The sequence below is a fragment of the Helicoverpa armigera genome, chromosome 5 (genome assembly GCF_030705265.1).
Source record: "Helicoverpa armigera isolate CAAS_96S chromosome 5, ASM3070526v1, whole genome shotgun sequence".
Classification (NCBI taxonomy): Eukaryota; Metazoa; Arthropoda; class Insecta; order Lepidoptera; family Noctuidae; genus Helicoverpa; species Helicoverpa armigera.
Genome location: NC_087124.1, coordinates 3,586,054 through 3,606,872, shown reverse-complemented (window position 1 = coordinate 3,606,872; position 20,819 = coordinate 3,586,054). Strand labels below are relative to the sequence as shown.

The window sequence follows — 20,819 nt, the reverse complement described above, 5'->3', positions numbered from 1 at the left end:
ACTTATATAAATGTTTGAGAGAAATCGATAGGTATGTGTTTCATTTCGCCCAATTGTTTATTTAGAGTTACCAACATTGGATGACATGACTACAATGAAAAAGTAAACACAAATAAAAAGAAATGAACATAAAATTTTCAATGACAATTATTGATAAAGTTGTTAGTTACTATCTTAAACAAAATACCTACATAGTTAAATTACTGAGCATCAGGGATATATAGAAAACTGTTTTGTAGTATTGCAATCGGATCGTACCTACAGAATATAAACTGGTTGTATGCACATCAAAAGATTAAAAGACGTCTAGTCAAAGTCTGTTTGATTGAAAAGCCGTTGCTAAAAGCAAATGACAACATCGTTGGCGTGATTTGAATTGGCGAAAAACCTGATGTCGTCAATCTACACTAACCTAGTCAAACGTCGGGATAAATTCGTATAGGCTTTTCCGTCATACGAAGTCAGGAAACATCTACTGTGAGGTATATTCGTTGTTATAGTTTCCTCACTGTTTTACAATCTGCCTAGCTTTTTCCCAAGTATGTTGGGGTCGACTTTTAATCTAATCGAATGCAGCTGAGTACCAGTGTTTCACAAAGAGCAACTGCCTATCTGACCTCCTCAATCCGGTTACCCGGGCAACCTAATACGCCTAGGCATAGCTTCCTCAGTCTATCCTTTCCGTAAATGATCGTTTAAACTAGTACAGTAATCCAAAGAGGTTTAGTTTCAAAACTCAGTTGAACGCAAGTGACGTCACGTACAGTCGTCCACAAAAGCTTTGTAATATGTGTCTCTGATTAATGCTCCTGTGACAGACGGGTGAACATTAATCAGTTTGGGCACAACCAGATTATTATTTGCCGTTCGAAAATTCCTTCCCAATATAACAAAAGGGATTCGTAGTTGGTATTTTGGATGGTGCCTTACTACGTGAATTTGCTATTTATGAATGAATTCATCTAAAAGCACTGAATTTAGTCATCAATAAATACTTACAATAGTTACACTTACACTTACTTACTGAGTCTGACGCCAGTCTAACCAAGGGGAATCGGGTTGCCCGATTACTGGGTTGAGGAGGTCAGATAGGCAGTCGCTTCTTGTAAAGCACTGGTACTCAGCTGAATCCGGTTAGACTGGAAGCCGACCCCAACATGGCTGGGAAAAAGGCTCGGAGGATGATGAATATGTCGTGACACCTTTTTAATAATATGTCGATGAATAAATACTTACTTACCATTTTATGGTACTTATACTGCAATCGAAATGTAGTTAAATGAAATAAAAAATAAACCCCGTTTTGAACCCTGTTGCCATAAAAATGCCCCAATAAACCCAACAGTACAATACACAGCAATAGTTCGCATTGTATGCACAAGAGCTAGCATACAATGCAAGCATTGTGATGTAAACAAAAAGTATCGAATACCTGACACTCGCATACCCAATAGGAAACTCGTTAAAAATCTGAACACTTTTTTGTATCGTAACTTGTTTGTACTGTTGTTTAGTTTTATTCAAATAGGTTTGAAAAAGCCAGTGATAATAAAGCTGTTTTCGAGTATTCAGATTGGGATATGGTCATTTTAGTATGAAAATAACTGAAAGTCCACCCGGGTCCCAGGGGAACTTCATTCCGTACCTGGTCAAAATATAGCTTAAGTAACTCAGGAAAAGTATAGCTTCCTATCTAACAAAGATGTTTTTCAAAAAAGTTTCTTCCTAATTATAGTACAATAGAAGTATAGACAACATCAAAACGTATAAAACCTCGCACACTTACTTGTGACGAATCCGGTAAATTATCCGAAGCTGGAACAACCACGTCCACCATACCATTCGAAGGTGCAACTTACTTTTCAACATATCTATTCAAACATTCACCTAACACACTACAAACACTTCTGATTGTCCAAAATCCTTCATTTACACTTTCACCTTTGTTTAACACCCTTCCCACGTAGGCCGCGGTTGAAAATATCGGCAGTTTCAATATTTTCTGCACAAGATATGTAATCCTTTGGGGATTTCTGCGATAGTACGTAACCAGGTCACGTTTGAGGCGTACCTACTCCTTGAGGCGTTTACGAGTCGTTATTGATATAAGCGCCTGTAAATGTAAGGCATGATACTAAATTCTTAGGTCTGTTGAGGCAATTATCGTAAGTCTTGAAGGAAATATAGGTTTTTATTTGTTGTTAAAATAGATTTATTGTAATTTGTTCGCATTGGATGCCATGACACCGGTATTTGATAGCAGAATGTGAACTCAGTAATACGAATTTTGTTTTTCTTTTTAAGAGCTCCAAACTTCCAAAGGAAAAATACATCTTGCCTGTCTATGTCTTTTCGAAATAAAATATACTTTTACGATTCCAATACCAAGAAATAAAACTAAATAAATTCGCTTACTTTAACCGTCAAATCACCGGATTTCACTCATCCCGATTACAATACGTATTGGTATTATAATCTAATAGTACGTTCAATATTCCTTCGATAATAAATGATTGTATGGAATAAGAACATATTAGAAGGCTCTCCAATTCTTTTGTTCGGTCTGCAGACCTGTTGGATGCGATCCGAGTATTACCCTAAGACGTAGGTACTTACAGGGTCGGATTTAGGATTTAGGATTTATTTAGGAGTAGGAAAGGGTATAAAATATTCCTTGTTTAATTGTGCTTAAATAATACCAACGAATTCCTGAGGAGTATTTTTTTTTGGGTAAGTAAATTTCAACAGTGAGATGAGGAAAATGGTGACAACTTTTAGGAAAAGGAAGGTTTATGTATTTGTAAAAAACCATATAAACCAACCAAGCGGGTCATGTAAGAAGAAAATGATTTTTTATTTTCAAATCAGTATTGTAAGCCCATTTAGATATAACTGTGCAGTTTTAAGCTGAATTAAAAACGATATATGGCCCAAAGATACATGAAGACAAGAAGCTTGCCACCAAAGTTTTTAAGTATGAAAGAATAACCATCCTCCAAAGTCCAGCCCTGTAAATCCAATATCATACGATATCAAAGTCTCTACTCGTAAGTAAATCATTTTCCCATTACGTGGCTTCCATAGACGGGATTAGTCCAAATGACCCTCCCAAGGCTCGCAATATTGCTTGCGTTTATCAAATAGAAGCCTTTTTCTATTCATCTCGGTGGACAACTGTTGAACGTGATTTTTTTCTTTTGAATAAGGCCGTACGCTTGGAAAAACTTTGGGTCTTACAGTCTTTGACGTTGCGAAAGCCCTTCTTGAAATAATAAAAACAATAACTTTGACTTTGATTCTATAATATGTGATTGACAATCAATTTAAAACAATAATATGTTTCATCGTGATGTACACAATAAGTGTTTAGTAAGCGGCTATTGCTTTGCCACAATATAATTTTACATTGACTGGCCTTGCTCAATACATGGGCTATGTAATATTGAAAGTTGTTTTTTGAATCCTAGTGGTTGCTTAGATAAACGCTTTAAAACAAACTTTTCATCTTTATAATATTAGTTTCGTAATCCTTGTTTTACGATCATGCCTGAGTAATTCAACAATTTCTTTAATAGCTAGGATTCTTTTAGATATTGATTATCTAAAAGAATCCACGATTGAAGGTCAAAAATTTTGAAAATAGCGATACCCAAATATCAGTTTAAAGTGCAAGGTATTTGGCAGTTATTGGTTACAATTTTAGAAGCTTTCAGCGAGGGGCGTGTCCATCAATATACATGAGACGAATCGGGCTCAGTCTGAGCTGTCATCGAGGTGTCGAAATATGGCCGTTTTGAACCAATATTTAGGAATAGGTTAGATTGGTGATTTAGTATAGCTTGCTTAGCTACAAGATTGCCAAAAAAAAACGTGTGAATATCTAGAGCCTTTCTCTGTATGAGTAGGTAGATATAGAAGCTCGACCTGACTTATAACCAGATCAGCAATGTTTACAAGGAGATGTTAAATGGTTGACCAACCTGTAGCGGTTGATACTGTCACAGAACCACATATCTGCTGGCATGGCTGCGGGCACCTTTGACTATCTTATTGGATTGATACAATTGTGAGTAACTTGACTTATAAATATATGATACTTTATGGTGATAAAAGTTTTTCATTTGTTAGGCGGATGAAGCAGCAGGCAAGCTACTGCTAAATAAAATTCAATTTTCTCTAAGGCTTCAAGAATTTAAATTTATTTCCTACTTATCATACTGTATTAAAACTAATTCATACTTTAATATAGCAGCTGCTACCTGAAACCAAAATAAGCTTTCATTAAATCTTTATACAAAAATAGGAACATAAGGCCCAGACTACACTGAAGTGGAACGGAGAAGGTAAGATTTTAAACAACCAATGGAAATTCGTTGTTCAAATATCTTGTCTCCACCCGTTCTCCAGTCAGGGAGCTATCCCTGACTGGAGAAATTCTATTAGTTGTTTAAAATCTTCTCCGCTCCACTCCACTGTGGTAATCTGGTCTTCAATCAGATTTTCAATAAGTCAATATCTAAGAAATTGGGAATAGTAATGAAGTCAGCCAAAATGTCAAAAAGTTGATGATAATTACTATTTCATCCAATTTTACCTTTTTATTGAAAGTAAGTACATCTAATTTCGTCCAATCTAATTTAGACTTAAAAGTAAGGGAGGAAGAGCTATTTATCTTTAAAGTAGTAGTACATACTTCTAATAGTAGTTCTCTGCGTAGAGAGAAGAAACCCATGCCGGTTAGTGCTACGAAGTCATGTGCCAACTGGTATTGCAGCCGTTTTATCTGTAAAGGAGTGTGCGTGTGAAACTTTGCTACATTTGCACTCAAAAATCAAGTAACGAATGTTGATGTTTTTTAATTTGTAGAGCGTACAGGCGTTCATATCAGAAATGCATATAGGAGGCATCCTTTTATCGGGTATTGGAAAGTGGCTAAATAGTAAACCATGGTGAACAGGTACTGTGTAGATCCATTAAAATAACTGTTACCTACTGTGTAATTCATGTATTAACCAGATTTTAGTGAAAATCCCATATCCCTAGAAAAATAGATTCATTCATGCTGGAAAGAGATCCAGCGTGCCAGATATTTTGTCGTGTCGGATGTCCGCTTGCTCAAGGTTACGTCCGCGACAGTTTGCACAGCTAAGAATTTGTTCAGAGTTCATTGTTCAAGAAATTATAAGTCCTGGTTAGTCGCGTTTTATAACAGCGATTTCACACCAGCAAATTTTCCGAGCTTATACGGGCGGCACATTCTATAGTCATTCCGAAGTCATAACTATATACTTTCTGGTGTGATAACTATATACTTAAGCCGCATCTAGTACTCTGTAGGTTTGTTTGCACAAAATTAAATTTTTGTACAACCTACCTCAACATTATAAGCAGCACTGGGACACGCGTGCAAACTCTTGAGGGCTCTCTGCGAGTGAAGATGTACGTCTGACGCCGCCAACACTACACTGCAGGCGCGGAATATCAACCAGCCGAGAGAAAATAAGAAGTAACAGCGACTGATTGTTGAGCCGGAGGATTTGCTGTGAAAAAAAGTATAATTATTACTCCAAAATCGGTTAATACTCTACCATGAACAAAAATTAGGTCTACTAGTTCCAAAATCAATAACTATGATTATTTTGAACTTCACTAACTATGCCTAAATTGGTCACACTTTGTCGGCAGTTCATCCTTCTCTTAAAAATTTAGAGATACATAGTAAATAAGGGTGCATAAAAACCGGCCATTAATCGGCCTGTTTAAGTATTTATTTAGAGTTACTCATTCAAAATAGCTTATGACGTCACGTCGTGAGTATTTTTATAAAAAAATATCTTTATAAAATTATTATAAGGCCTCTTTCATTCCCGAAATAACCCAAGTGGACAAGCGTGTCTCACCGCTGATCTTTTAATTCAAGAGCCTTGAAGATTCTAAACCGCCTATTGAAAATCTTCTTACAAATCAAATTCTTAGGGTCTAGTGCTGGCCGAACAAAAACCACACCCTTTTGAGTACCTTTAGATTAACTAAAGGGCCCAAAGATAGCCCTTACAACCTTCTTGTATGGTCCAAGACCACTTAGAATCAGTTAAGAGTAGGTACTTAAATTTTACCTTTTTTTTGAAAAGTCAGTATAATTAATTCCGAAGATGCTACTATAAATTTTGTTCTGTTTAGCCCTAAAGCCCTTGAGTGGCCCTAATTAAGTTATCTTAATTAACTATGTAAGAAAGTTTGACTTCATTATTTCCTTATCAGCGAAATACTGATTACGTAATAGTTATTAGTTTATATTGTTATTTTTATAGGTCTCGAGTGGTCGTGATTGCGGAGACTTTTGTTAAAGAAAAATAGGCCTTAGTAAAAAGGTGATAAGGTGCATTTTGATTCGGCTAATTCAGAACAATATTTGAACCAATACTTTTATCAGTCTTCCACAGTTTTCTTTAATGAACCATTTTTTGTGTCTCCTTTTAGTCATGACATCTTAGTGACAGGTTCATTATAAATAGACAGACAGTATTTAAATTAGGGTAATGAGAGTCGACTTTGCTCTGTTCACTCTTCAATGGAACGGATGTCATCTATTTTTCATTTGTTTATTTGTAATGTTTGTAATATTAAAAATATCTGCTATGAATGATACTTGAAAGCCAAAAAAAAATTAACCTTTTTCTAAACTTAGCCAGCGTTTAAAAGTAACTGAGAAAAAACAGTATTTCGCATCCGGCTTGGTTGATTTACTGTATAGTTATATCTATCAAATAAGTTTGCTGCTTTGAAGTTAGTTACTAGTGATTTCACAACAGTCAAAATATGCAAAACAAAACACTATTGCTCACGTGGGCGTCAAACTGTTGGTTTCAGAGGGACAAACTTATTTAGTGATAAACTATTAAAAGCAATACGTACTTATATAGCAATAACTTAATAAACCTTAAATTACTATTATCTACTCACTGTATCCCAAGATAGATCTGCAAACAGATAAAATACAAATTGTTGATATTGGACAACAACACCAAAGAGCCCAGATTTCGGTCCACCATGCGCACGAGTGTTGATTGTCGCACATACGCCTCTCGTAGACGACGCCATACTTGAATTTGTAAGTACAATTCAGTGCCAAACTGGAACAAAATAGATGGAGTATTAATTGCAATTTCTTGCTTCATTTGGTTAACCAGCTTCCGACAGCAGTTTCGACAGCATCCCGTGGGAAATAATGCTTAGAAACTAATGAACGCATTCAAGCAAGAAACACAAATAAACAAATCCTTTAGCTTTGTAGATAATATTGGTATAGATTAACATGGGGTTTCGTGTTTCTTATAGGTCACCATACACCATCATGGCATCTTGGCTTGGCTTTACTGTACAGTGAACTTCTAGCATGCATGTAAAGCATGCTACTACTACAGCTACTGAATACGATTTTGCGCTGATTAAAGATGGTCTTAAAATAGTTACGGCTTTCATGCTAGGTTTAAATTAAACTACGAAGAAGTTAATGGTGTAATTTAAACCTAGTACTAAAGCAGGTTGGTTAGATAGGTTCAAATTGCGAATCCAAGTTCTATCGGACCATGTTTATCGACAATTAAAAATTACGTTTACCCACAAAAAATAAAATGAGGAACTAGTTTCCCCAAAAATATATAACATGACAATAACGTGATTTAGTTTGTTCTCAATATAGAACAGTCCGTAGAGCGGTTGTAGCGGAATACACAAAGCCCACTAATTGTACTCTGCTGAAGACGTTAATGAGAACCTGTGAGCCTGTTGCTTATCGTTCAGTTCAGTTAAGGTGAGGATACACTAATAGTTTTGTACAGAAAGAATTAAAGTTATGTAGCTTACATTAGCAACGGCTGTCATCTCTGCTTTTTTTTGTCAAGGAACTCCTTGAACAACAACAAAAACTGTATAAATATTTTTGAGCTAAACGCGCTAATCTAAAAATTGCGAGAGTGATTGAAAATATTTCACGGTTAGGTAGCCTGGCGCTACTTTTTATCCAGGAGTAATTTCTATGGGACGCGGGTAAAACTGCTGCCGAAAGCTGGTTAAAAACTGAAAAGGAAACATACCCTCTGCTTAGATTCAAATTGCTTTTCCACCGAAACAACATGCCTGACGTACAAATTGAGTCTATTATACCGCGAGGATAGACCCATGCTGATCAGAATGATGATCAGGTCCTGGAAGTTCCATAGAGCCGTCGCCAACTTGCTCAGCACGAAGATTGGTATGGCTTTCCATATGGTGTAGTCCTCTGTAATCAGGTAATAAGAAAAGTGACGAAGACTATTATGAAACACATAAAACAGTTTTTTTTATTTACTTCATGATTTTTTCTATATAGAAAAGATAAGGTAATAAAAATAAATAAGTAAAGGACAGTTAAGACTTTTGTATCGCCACTTATTACATAGGAAAGTTAATGTAATAAAAATAAATAAAAAACACAGGTAAGACTTTTAATATCACCATATTCAAATGGGGGAATGACAATCTTTTCTTGATCTACACGAAATCAAGAAACCTTCGATTAAAAAAAAATCACTATATGGGGTATCATACCTAATCACATTAATTCCTATCACATACAACTTTAATCAATTCTGTAATGATATCTATTTTTTTTTACCAAATCCATTCAGTGGGTTAGCGACAGGAATTATTTTTCGTTTTCACAATTAGAACATTACGTCAAAGCAGAGAGTACAATGTAAGTGTCAATGACCCCTTCTAGTGATCAAAATAATACCTTTATTTTGCCATTCATAACAAAACCTTTAAGTAAAAGAAGAAAGAATATTTGACAAGGAAAAATTTAACTTATGTCAATAGCAATAAAATCCATAATAATACGTTCACGTCATGAGTGTCATAGTTTAATGTGTCACCGGGATCATTGCTGCCAACCTAACTCTTTAGATATCTTTATGTTGTGCACTTTTTATGTTTTAAATACTGTGTTCTACTCATTAACAAATTTTAATAAAATACTACAATCAACATTTTACATCACAAAGTTAAATAATGCGTGATTCTCACATTTTTATTCGATCTTTCTAGCCATCACTGGAGTTTGATTCGCGTTTGATTCGCTGACATATTGTTGCGATGCGACGTTGCCGCTCTTACAACACAGGTCAGTGAAAAACCTATGCAATGTATCATTAAAATGTTGTTCTAATTTTAGCACATTTTGATTCAATTTTTTTATTTTTGCGTATTTAAATTTTTTCTTTGTTTTAATTGACATGTATAATATTAACCAGTATATTAACGTAAAATTGATTTTGTGATTAGGTATGACACACTTTGTATCATAAATAATGTTGCATGGTTTATTAGTAATTTATCCCTAAATGATTGTTTAATGAGTAAAAGATTGATAGAAAATATATATTTTTTACAATGTGATATAACGCTGCAAAGACGTCCATTTCAGAAAACAACAATTACACAAGGGATAAACAATAACAAAATATCTATCAAATTGCAGCAGAAATAAAAAGATAACAAATTAAATTGAAAGAATAAAGCAATTCTAGTAACGCGTGCGTCACTCAACTGTGACAGAAATTGTTTCAGAGTAGAATCTAATTTCTAAGACGTGACTGACAAAAATCTGACTCATGTGACAGTTATTGTGGCAACTGTTTTAAGGGCTCTTCACATGGCTCTGAATGCGAAAGAAAAGTGAGGAGTTCACAGAAATATTCAGTCAGGGAATTTATTTTGCTGAACAAGTTTACACCCGGTAGGCCCCAATATTCTGTTTCTCTGTTGATTTCCCTTCTACCTCTAGAGATATAATTTGAAATTAGGCCACAATATACATACATACATTAACTACATAGGTAATTACTATCTGCAGTAAGCAAAACAACAGATATACCTATATAATATTAGGAATTACCGTAAAATTCCACACACGACTTTCCACAAATTCGCTTTCGGTACAAAAATATCGAATTTAAAGAGACGTAGAATCTCCGATATTCAATTGATTTTTGTTATTATCCGACAGTTGCACAAAGCTCCATTAAAGTTAAAGCTTCTGTAGATCTATTGCTGACTCTTTCATTGTCAACAAGATAAAAAAGTGAGAGCAACAGATTTAACGAAGTTTTAACTTTAGGTAATGGAGCTTTGTGCAACTGACGGTAAGTAACTGAATTATTTTCTACGAAAACCGTGACGATGTGAATTAACCCTAATCCTTTTATGTTAAACAACTTACGAGCTTTCAAGATAAATCCATGGGACAGCGTGACGTATCTGTATAAGAACTCTTCAGGTGGAAAACCGACGCCAGTAGCAGATATCATGCTCAATATATGTTCAACTGAAAATAAAAAAACAGACTACAGATGGACGGTTATCGTGAATCCCATCATACTTTAAGCCGTTCGATACCTGATCGTTGTAATGCGAGCACAACATTGAATCATCAAAGTATTGGCCGACTAAAATTTCAAAGTCTGCGAGTTCTTACGTTTGACCCAAGTTTTTCGTAGAAGGTTTCTATTTAATCTATCGCACTTACAGTTTTAGATATTTTTTTCAGTCCAGAAATCAAATGTATACCTTTAATTCAGGCCAGATCACAGTGTGAATACTTTTTTTAAGTAGGGTCACCGTTGCAACTTTCAAATAACAACACATATAAAAAAGTTAGTTAACCCAAACCACTTGCTACCTAACGACCTATTTTGGCCTATTAAGATCTGCAGAGACTACTTTAACTTTACCCAGACTTAAGTCAACTTAGCTTAATATAAACTTGCAGTAAACTAACCAAAGTTTTTCGTAAGTCGTCAATACTTTGGGCTTTGGCTTTGCTTAGAGCGCACTCTGAGGAATTCCAAGATTGCTAAATGAATACCAACTGTAAACTAACTAGAAAGTTAAGCAAGAGAAAATTCAATTTGTATTCTATTTTAAGCTTAATCCAACAATTTGTTAAATATATTATAATTTAATCTTAGAATAATGCGTTTATTTTGAAGAGTTAAAATCTGATTATAAAAAGTTGGTTAAAAACATACAATATTAAACTCACAATGACCACTTAAAAAATACTTGAAACATTATTATTTTTACTTTACAAAAAGCAGTCAAAGTTCGCAGACACTCGGTAAAAGTCACGCTATTTCAAGTTCATATTCTTACAAAACCAAACCCAATCTAAACCTAGTCAATCCAATCTAATTATCTACTACTAATTACTTACTAACACACCAAAATTTCTCTTAAAATAAAATTAAAAATATACAAACCTACAGCAACAGAAACCACAAAAGCAGTTATATAAATAGTTCTCTTCCTTATTCTAACATCAGGAGGGAAGTCCAGAGCAGTACTGGTTTCCATCCTCAACCAGTAATTTGATAGACTCCGCCAGGAGTGCACAAACTTCGATGATAGGAACAGAGAAATCAATGCGTTACCATAAAATATTGCGCCTGATAGACGTCCGATTAGACCATCTGAAAATGTAATTTATGTTTTAGGGGGAAAGGTTCAATTTTGATTGCGGTTATGAGTGTGAGGATAAAGATTTTCAAATGGTCATAGATTTTACAGCCTTTGTATCCTGATATAATGTTAGTTTTGTAGCTTTAAATTCATGTTTTATTTTCTAAAAATATAGTTTGTTTAATTGAAACGATCAAAAACCAAACATATTTTGTGTAGGTAGATATGCAAGTAGGTACACTGGGCTTTTAAAGTATTTAAGCTGCCGTTATCTTAGTAAAATGAAAAGTTTTGTTCAAATAAAATGTATGCATTGTTGTTGTTATCTTAAAGATAGATTAATTACTTTTCCATTCACTTTGACAATTACTTAATGTCTTCAGCATATTTTATGTTGAAAATCCAAACATACATTTACTGATCTACGTACTATATGCCAGCTTCACGAGGAATCTTCAATCCCTAAAGAGAACAATAGCACGAGGGATCACGTGCTTGTACCACGTGTAGCGGAGGAAGCACGTAATTATATGTCTCGTGGGATGCACCGGTAATGTAGTTAGTGCATCGATTTGCATTTGAAACTAGGCTAAACTAATGTTTTGTAGCACCTAACTGATAAACAATTATTTTAGTCATGAAATTAATCTTAGTTTTACTTTTAGTTACTCGACTAAGAAGCCAAGAAGGCCAAGAAGGGTTATATAATGTAGGGATTTTTTTAAAGCTTTAATTAGATGTCAAACAATAAAAGCTAAAACATCATGTGTTGATCTTATGGGCCATAGGTATGTTATTGACACATTAAAAAAAAATCTGAAATCAAATCAGCAGGGCAAATAGCTCTAGCGATAGCTCGCCATTTTTTTATTAGGCTTAGCAGTTAGGACCTCCAAAAATGGCGAACAAAGATGACGAGCACCCATCACCTGCCCATCGTCAGTTTACAATTTCAAAGAAAGCAGCAAATACATAATCTAAAAAATACTTACTATTAGAAGCACTCACAAGCCATTCACCAAGCAGAGTCACAACTCTCCATATAGCCACAGATTCCATGACAACCAGCATTGAGAACAATATGAGACTCCAAAAAAATGATATTGTGAGACCATACCCAGATATACCGAAGAATCGAGCTTTGAGAAACACGCTGTTTAATGTTGGTAAGAAGTCCTGAAAAAAGAAGTTATTTAGAACTTGCAAGTATCAAGATGGCATACAATAGTTTAAGTTTGAGCTTGTTAAATGCTAGCGGTATTATGTGTTTTAACATAAAATACCACCACAATGAATCTACGACAGATGTATTACATACATTCATTACATATATACATATATACATTCTCCCTTGTCGCATAATCATCAAAAATTATCTTCGAAAAAGTTTGCAGAACCTATAGTGACTCAAATATTATGCATAGGTATGTATTGTATACTGTAAAGTCGAGTGTTGGTTTTATCACTGTTACACATTTATTTTATAAAAATCCATTTATAAACACGCAGGTTTCAGTTAGTATACCAATACTTTTGTTTAATATTAATTTATTTTTCTATAAAACAATACAAATTCGAACCCTAGGAACAAATAAAAAAATAATAGCAATCTTACGTCACGTTTCTTTTCATTTAAATTCTTGACCGAATTCCCTTTCATCTTACAGTACTATATTTCGTCACTTATTCCTTCAGCATTTGAATTTGTCAAGCTGAAAATTAAGTTTTTAATTAGTATTTTATTAAGTGCGAAGTAGTAAAACTTTATGTTGGAGAAACGACGGTAAAAAATTTAGTAGTTAAAAGTTTTTACATTTAACACGCTTTAGTGAGTTGAAACCCTTCCTCAAATATTAGAAGAAAATAAGTAGAAGGATATTTTTGTATGCTGTTCTTATTTTGGTAAAAATATCATAATTTTTAAACCAATATTGTAATGATTTTGACATCGTTTAATGATGATCTACGGGTTTCAATGTAAAATAGAAAAGTATGCTTAAGCTTTTGGAGTGAAATTGCGTTTAACAGTAGTAGTTTGCCTTTTTATCGGAATTGAGAACGTGATTGTTAAGCTATTGGGCACGTCGATCTTGTATAATTATGGACTGAATTTAAAGCATATATAGCAAAATATACTCACATATTCAATTCCCTCTGTCAAAACTACAAATAGTTTACACAGCTTAATTTCCATAAAATCCACACATTACTGATAAAATGAGGCAAAATATTCCTCCACATTTTGTACAATCTATCAATAACACATTTTACTTTGTCCCTAAGAGCCCACATTTATTATGAAAATTATTGTTTTACACTCTTCAATCGCATGTTGGGAACAATTATTGAAATGTCTAACAAAACTTTTCTATACAATAAACATTCATAGGAATATAGCTTTTATAACAATAGTAATACAGACGAATATGGCATGACTGTGGCGTCGAGTGTTTTGTTTTTACAGCTACTTACAGGCAATTTAGTGAAAATTTCACTTTATTATAGGTTACAATTTGTTCAGGCATAATTTACTGTTTTGTAGATGTTATCAATATAATGTTTACACAGGTCGGGATTTTAATGAAGTGCTTTACAGTGTAGCTATTATAGATGGCTGATTTTATTTATTACCATTGTGATATGTTCATTAAATATTTTAGAGAAAAATAAATGTTTGACGAATTTATTTCGCCCAGAGAAGCGATGGATTGACTGTGTAAAAGGTGATATGGCTAGAAATAATATTACTTGTGAGATGACGTGGAAGAGAAAGGTAGCGGAAGAGAGATGCTGCACCAACCTTTAATCAAAATTGATGAAAGAGCAAGCTTGGCTAATAATATCAATGTAGATTTTGCTTAGCAATACAGCAAAAGTAATACTTGAAACAGCAGTAAATTAGTCAGATGAAAATGGAACCTAAAATGCTTCAATTAAATCATTGGAAAATAATATCAAAGGGATATAAAAACCAGCGTTAATAAAATATGAACAAGTCTGTTTACGGGTTGTTCACAACAAAAGTATATATTTTTTAATTTATTATTTTTAGATTGTGTTACATGTGACGCAGAAACTATTTGTTAGTGATAGATAGTGTTGTTGAAAAAAAAAACTGCACTCATTTCTGTGAATTCCAAATTGTGTGGCTTAATTTCTAGTTTTGATGAAAAAGGAAATCAGAATAAAACAAGCAGTTCAGATGTTAGTAGCATTTAATGCGATCCCATCATTGCCTTGATCATCAAACTGAATCAACACAAGTTCATAAGTTATTATTGCACCTGCCATCTGTAAAATAAAATATACATTAGAATCACTAACTCCTTAAACTACCTATCTAGAATCTTTAAGTTATCGACATGTAAGAATTATAAAACCAAATATAGCCCATTGCGTTCGGGCACCTGAACAAAATTCGTGGAATATTGAAAACCGAGGAAAACCAATAGAAGTTTAATAAACTTCCAAAGAGGCGAGGAGATCATGAACAAAATAGCAGTAATTTTTATTCCAGCCCGCTACTTAAAGGCCATAAAACCTACGTTTTCATAAATCACCGAACCGAAACAATTCACATATTTATCAAAGACTAGACTTAGGGCCTAACATCTAACGAGCTAGAATTAATAACACCGTTCTATTTTCTTCTTTATACCACCAACAACAAGGTCCAAATTTGTTTAAAACCAAATCAGGAACAAAAATAGTTACACTATCTTAACTGTTCAAATCAATTTTAACTTCTCTATCATTAGAATAAAGTTCAATTTCCTCTAAATTGCAATCTAGAACAAAAACGATACCTGTAACAAAATAGTTTTGTTTAGATAGAAGAAACCCATCCCGCTTAGAGCGATGTAGTCTTTAGTAAGTTGGTCTTGGAGTCTCTCTACCTGCAAGAACAAATGAACCTCTAATTGCGGTTACGTGAACCAAATGGATGGCCTAACGAGCTTCAAGTTTTCTACATTTGCAACGTTTTTTTGGCCGTTTATTTGTACTTTAAGACTAGTTAGGAAGGTTGTTTGTAATTTGGTCAGCTTTGAATTGTTTAGGACGAGCCCAAATGATCTTGATACTAGAGTACCAACCTCCACTTCAGTTGGTGACTGTCAGTTGTCTTAGAAAGTTTCTTGTTAGGTACTTCTCATGAATATCGTAATTAGCAATCATTAATTTGTATTTGCAAGTCAAAACAAAAACTTTGGTTCTTAGGTACGAATGCTAATTCAACATAACTTGGACACCGAGGATGAATTTGGTCATAATTATTCAATTTGTGAATTTTGGAATCTTGTGGTATCGTAAAGTGGAATAATTTTAGCAACTTGAATGGCAAAAGGACCAGTTTTGATAAATAAGAATAATATTCATGGCTTACCTCAACATTATAACAATGGGTTTCATAAGTATAAAGATGATTAAGGGCTAATTTTGAGTGAGTATTCACGCCTGATGCAGCTAATACAACGCTAAGCACTCTAATACATAACCAAGCTAGCGATACCATGTAATAGAGCCCTGTCAAAAAATCTGTGGACATTCCTTGCCTAGAAAAAGAAAAAACAAGAATACTAAATGCCATTGGTATACAATGTATAAGAATTTAGCATTTAAAGCAAGGCAAAGTATTGCAATAAGTTTTATGCGATTTAAGTCTTTCTGACCGGAATGCGACTGGCCCTATAAAAGTAAAAGATTTAGAACATATATGTTTCCCACATATGGCGATATTTTAAAAGTTTTAAGCGTTTTCTTAAACACTGTTGTTATTACATAAAAAATATATACATTTGTTCAAAGAAATCCATTTCAATCTTGACATGTCAAACGTCTCTTTAACTTTTTTTTACCATAACTGTTTTATTCGTACAAAAGCGTGTACACGTATACATAAATCGTCAGATACAAACTATATCACTTACGTAATTCCCAGAAACATTTGCAAGCATATGAAATAGAAGTTGCAGGAACAAGACAGAATGATAATACCGCCGAGAGCGACATCAATTTTGCGGACCAGCATCGCTTGCTTCACGTACGCTTCTCTTATCTTGCGCCAAGTGTACACTTTTACTGCTTCTACTTTCTGAAATAAATTTTATATTAAAACAAGGCAAAAAGAGAAAGTATTTTGGAAGAGAAATACAGCAACTACCTCGTGGTTGTGAGAACTATTGCTTCGTATTGAATTCGATGCGAACTTTTTAAACTATGGATGACTGCAATTACATGGACTGCGATTAATTATATGGAGTTAACAAAAAACAATGTTTTTAAAAGATGTTGTTCTTTTGCTAATATAATATAAATAGTTATTTTTTTTTAATACAGAAAACTTTTTATGTACACGGTTTAATTTTCAAAAGTGTTGTTACTTTGAAGTTTACCTCCACCAAGAATGACTTAGGTGCTAAATATTACCTTATCAGAATCCATATGCTGCTTTTCCAACTCACAAAATTTGGCTAGACATTCGTTGAGTCGCCGATACCTTGAAGTCAAGCCCATACTGATGAGTACTATCAGCTGATCTTGAAAGTTCCATAGCAAGGTGGCTATGGTGCTTATAATGACTAGTGGCATGGCAAACCATTCGGAATAGTCCTCTGAAATTTGAGATAATTTTGGAGTAATACATTGTATTTTCGAGCTTTTCTTTGTACCATAACAAACACAGGCGACGCAGTGGTTACAAGAAAAATGTTTTTATGATCTTAAAGAATATAATGTCATATTGTGGAAATGGTATTAATCAATGACTTTCTATTTTAATTTTAGTTAAATCTTTGACATATATGTATTTGTTTGTTTGATATAATTGTTTGACATGTTTGATATAATTGTACTTTGACATTAATTTTTAACTAATGTGTAGCAACATTTACGGGAGTGCATATAAAAATTTGGAATTGTACTTGGTGTTCTATATAATATAAACTTTATAACAAATATTTGCATACCGTATGTAATGGTAGAATGTAAATGGGGCACTTTAGATTTAAGAACATACTCTGTACACCTACATTCTGGCAAATAAAAGACTTTGACTTTGACAGGAGTCAGATTTGTGGAATGTTGGAGTTTTAATACCTTTCATTTAAGGAGTCAAAGCTCAACTGGGTAAAGATAACCAAGAAACGATGTCTTCAATGCGCGTTAAGGTTAAAACACAATCTTTACTTACGTCTCATAAAACAATATTCATATGATGTCTTTAATATGCCAAAAAGTATATGAAGCATTTACTTACGTCCCATAAAAATGAATCCATGTGAAACCAGAACATATCGCTTCAGTATCAAAGATGGCGGACAGTCAAATCCTACTGATGCTAGTATGCTCAGTGCATGTTCAACTGCAACATAAAAAAGTCGAAGACTAAAGCGAGACTACGGGAAGAATGTGGTTTTAGAAGTTTTGATACAAATTAATTCCTACAGTTGAAGTTCTCTTTCTGGTTTTAACAAATTATCTGTTTATTATGCAATCAGATAAATTAAAAGTGTTGTGTCCGATTTCAAGGTTTGCTGCACACTTGCCCCCGGCCAAAACCACGAAATTGGCATAATTCCTGTAGTTCACACATTATACATATAAGGACTCCGCACACGTTTAATACCCGAGTCACACTTGAATGGCAGCGGCCGGCAGCGACGCGGAGAAGCACATTCAGTGTGAAATAATTTTCAACTTTAACTCCATATTTAACGGGCTAGTATCCCTTAAAAAGCTTGAAAAGGTCGCCGCTCACAGCCGCGGGCGGAAACAACAAGACGCGCGAGGCGCGGATGCCGGCCGCTGACATTCTGGTGTCACTGGCGCCTAAAATTTGCGGTTGCGGCCGTCCACACCCTAAATAAACTGGTAGATATCAAGAAGTCGTGGTGGCCTAGTGGGTAAAGGACCAACCTCTCAAGAATGAGGGCGCGGGTTCGATCCAAAGTCAGGCAAGTACCAATGCAACTTTTCTAAGTTTGTATGTACTTTCTCAGTATATCTTAGACACCATTGACTGTGTTTCGGATGGCACGTTAAACTGTAGGTTCCGGCTGTCATTGAACACCCTTGGCAGTCGTTACGGGTAGTCAGAAGCCAGTAAGTCTGACACCAGTCTAACCAAGGGGTATCGGGTTGCCCGGGTAACGGGGTTGAGGAGGTCAGATAGGCAGTCGCTTCTTGTAAAGCACTGGTACTCAGCTGAATCCGGTTAGACTGGAAGCCGACCGATATCAAGAAGACAAAAAGAAGAAGCTATTCATACGCAGTTTTAAAACTACTCACAGAATGAGCAAAACGTCATAAGACCAGCAACAAAAGACATGCGACATTTCAATGTCTTATCCACAGGAATTTTGACACCAACGGAGCGTTCCACTTTACCCCATATTCCTGCTATATTTGTTCTCCAGTTATAGTAAAGTTTTGAGATGAGTACTAGGGATAGTATTGAAATGGAATAGAATATGGTTCCTGCTAGACGGGCTGTTACGCTTCCTGAAAGAAATGATGTTGAGTTAGTTTCAATTTCATGCTTGGACATACAATTTTTTTTTTTTTGGGTTCTTTTCTCTCTTACTTTCATACACATAGACCAAATATTATTAACCTAACCACTATCAATTTTGCTTTTTTTGAAACTTGAATTAATTAATCCTGAGGGAATTAACTCCCGCACCCGATTAAAAAGTAGCCTAAGTATATATTTTTCTAATGTAATAAGTAATATCCGGATTTCATTAAATTAGCGCCGCATTTATAAGTAGTAGGATGAATACAAAATACTCACGATGACCACTCATATCTCTAGCAACACCAGCGAGTGCTCTTATAACCTTCCAGATAGCCAAGACTTCGATGATGACCAGAGATCCTAGTATCAAGGTGCTCCATATTAAGCTAATGAACCTCTTGGAACCGAATACACCGTAGAAACAAGACCAGTGGAACACCTTTTCAATAACGTCTAAGAAATCCTGTTGAGACAAAAATAATAATGTTGAATGTGAGAAAATGTCAATCTCTTACTGACTAAAACTCATCATGTTATTTCTGAAGCCCTTTATGTACAAGGGTCGCGGTAACTCGTTCCAATAATTCCACAGCCCTGCCAAGGTTATGGAAATACTGAGAATTATGTTATCGAAATCATTATCAAAGGAAGAAGAATATAAGAGAAGGGTTAGTACAAAATAATTTTGATCAAATAAAGGCTTTAATGGGCCTTGAGTATGATGCCTATTGCAATAGGTAATAATGCATTCCTATCAAATAATTTAGAAAAACAAAACTTACATCATGAATCGGTTGCTGAGGTAAAAGCAATTTGTTTTGTCGCAAAAATTGTTTGAATTCCTTACTCGACATTTTTCAATGCAAAGTTTGTACATAAATACATGAAATGAATTTAAAGTATGCTCATAAATCTATTAGCTCAGTTCAATGGCAACACGGAAAGAACTTATTAGAATGAAAATGATAATTGATTTTAGATATAACGTTATTGGTTTCAATTTTTGAATAAATGACCAGTTTAGTTGGAGCTGTGTTATATAAATATTGCTTGTGTTATGAAAAGCTGATTGTTATTGATTAATGTATTACCTTGATAAGCTGCCGGTGCTCTAGAAAATGTTTTTTCGTTGACTCCCAAAATCACCAGAATCTTTTGTTTGAACAGCAAAGTTTTTGTACGTCATAATTAAAATCACAGCACAACTCAGTCCAGGATCTATCTCTGATTTTTTTACAACTGTGTTAGTCAACGGAGAATAAATTAAAGACAAAATTAAATACTTCCTAATTTAGATTTTTTGGGATTTTGAACGTCAGACTATCTATGGCGGGGCTGCGGGATTGTTCGAAAGAGTTACCGCGGCCCTGATACATAAAAGGCCTACGACGGAACACGACGGTTTTTAGTCAGTAAAAGTCTGACACTCACTCACCGCTGCTAACCCACAGCGGGGTAATTTGATGATTTTGGACGTCCTTAAAAAAAAGAATATCTTTGGCAGTAAAGAATATACATTTAAAAGTTTACGGGCCATATGCCCGAAAGACCAATTTACACTGGTCCTCACTATTTGCGAAACAAAACACGCGATACGATCGTCGGATTTATTTTTATCAAATACCTGAAATCGTGCATTTAATGACGTTTTGAATATTTTATTAGAAACTTATGGCACTGACAGCTGGTATACGTCACGATGACTGGAACTTTCTAGAACCATTTGTATGCATTTGGTATTGATCAGGGATTTTGTTATGCGGTTTGTTCAATTTCAATGGAAATGTAGCTGGAATGCTATTTT

The 20,819-nt window shown here is 34.5% G+C and overlaps 3 protein-coding genes across 3 annotated transcripts in view; 1 reads left to right on the top strand and 2 right to left on the bottom strand.

Moving 5' to 3' along the window:
- LOC110384560 (uncharacterized) overlaps positions 1–20,819 on the top strand; it is a 434,794-nt gene that overhangs the window by 46,360 nt on the left and 367,615 nt on the right. The window lies entirely within an intron of this gene.
- On the bottom strand, positions 4,206–13,159 carry LOC110371088 (gustatory receptor for sugar taste 64a). Its single transcript, XM_064034848.1, has 9 exons — positions 13,115–13,159; positions 12,492–12,675; positions 11,301–11,510; positions 10,262–10,366; positions 8,097–8,281; positions 6,964–7,133; positions 5,375–5,540; positions 4,694–4,783; positions 4,206–4,259 (listed from the first exon to the last, which is right to left on the bottom strand). Exons 1-9 carry the CDS (start codon positions 13,157–13,159, stop codon positions 4,206–4,208), a joined length of 1,209 nt encoding a protein of 402 aa, XP_063890918.1.
- LOC110370564 (gustatory receptor for sugar taste 64a) lies at positions 14,698–19,869 on the bottom strand. Its single transcript, XM_021326422.3, has 9 exons — positions 19,798–19,869; positions 19,292–19,478; positions 18,787–18,999; positions 17,756–17,860; positions 16,927–17,111; positions 16,428–16,591; positions 15,884–16,052; positions 15,306–15,395; positions 14,698–14,790 (listed from the first exon to the last, which is right to left on the bottom strand). The coding sequence occupies exons 1-9, from the start codon at positions 19,867–19,869 to the stop codon at positions 14,698–14,700; spliced, it is 1,278 nt and encodes a 425-aa protein (XP_021182097.3).

Excerpts from the sequence above, each read along its gene's own strand:
- LOC110370564 (XM_021326422.3), bottom strand. The coding sequence starts at position 19,869 with ATGTCGAGTAAGGAATTCAAACAATTTTTGCGACAAAACAAATTGCTT. Across the intron at positions 19,000-19,291 it reads TAGAGATATGAGTGGTCATC|GAAGCGTAACAGCCCGTCTA; the intron begins GTGAGTATTTTG and ends CATTTCTTTCAG. Across the intron at positions 16,592-16,926 it reads AGCATATGGATTCTGATAAG|AAAGTAGAAGCAGTAAAAGT; the intron begins GTAATATTTAGC and ends AATTTATTTCAG.
- LOC110371088 (XM_064034848.1), bottom strand. The coding sequence starts at position 13,159 with ATGAAAGGGAATTCGGTCAAGAATTTAAATGAAAAGAAACGTGAC. Across the intron at positions 4,784-5,374 it reads GTGCTGCTTATAATGTTGAG|ATAAAACGGCTGCAATACCA; the intron begins GTAGGTTGTACA and ends ACTCCTTTACAG. Across the intron at positions 4,260-4,693 it reads GCAGAGAACTACTATTAGAA|GTAGCAGCTGCTATATTAAA; the intron begins GTATGTACTACT and ends TTTTGGTTTCAG.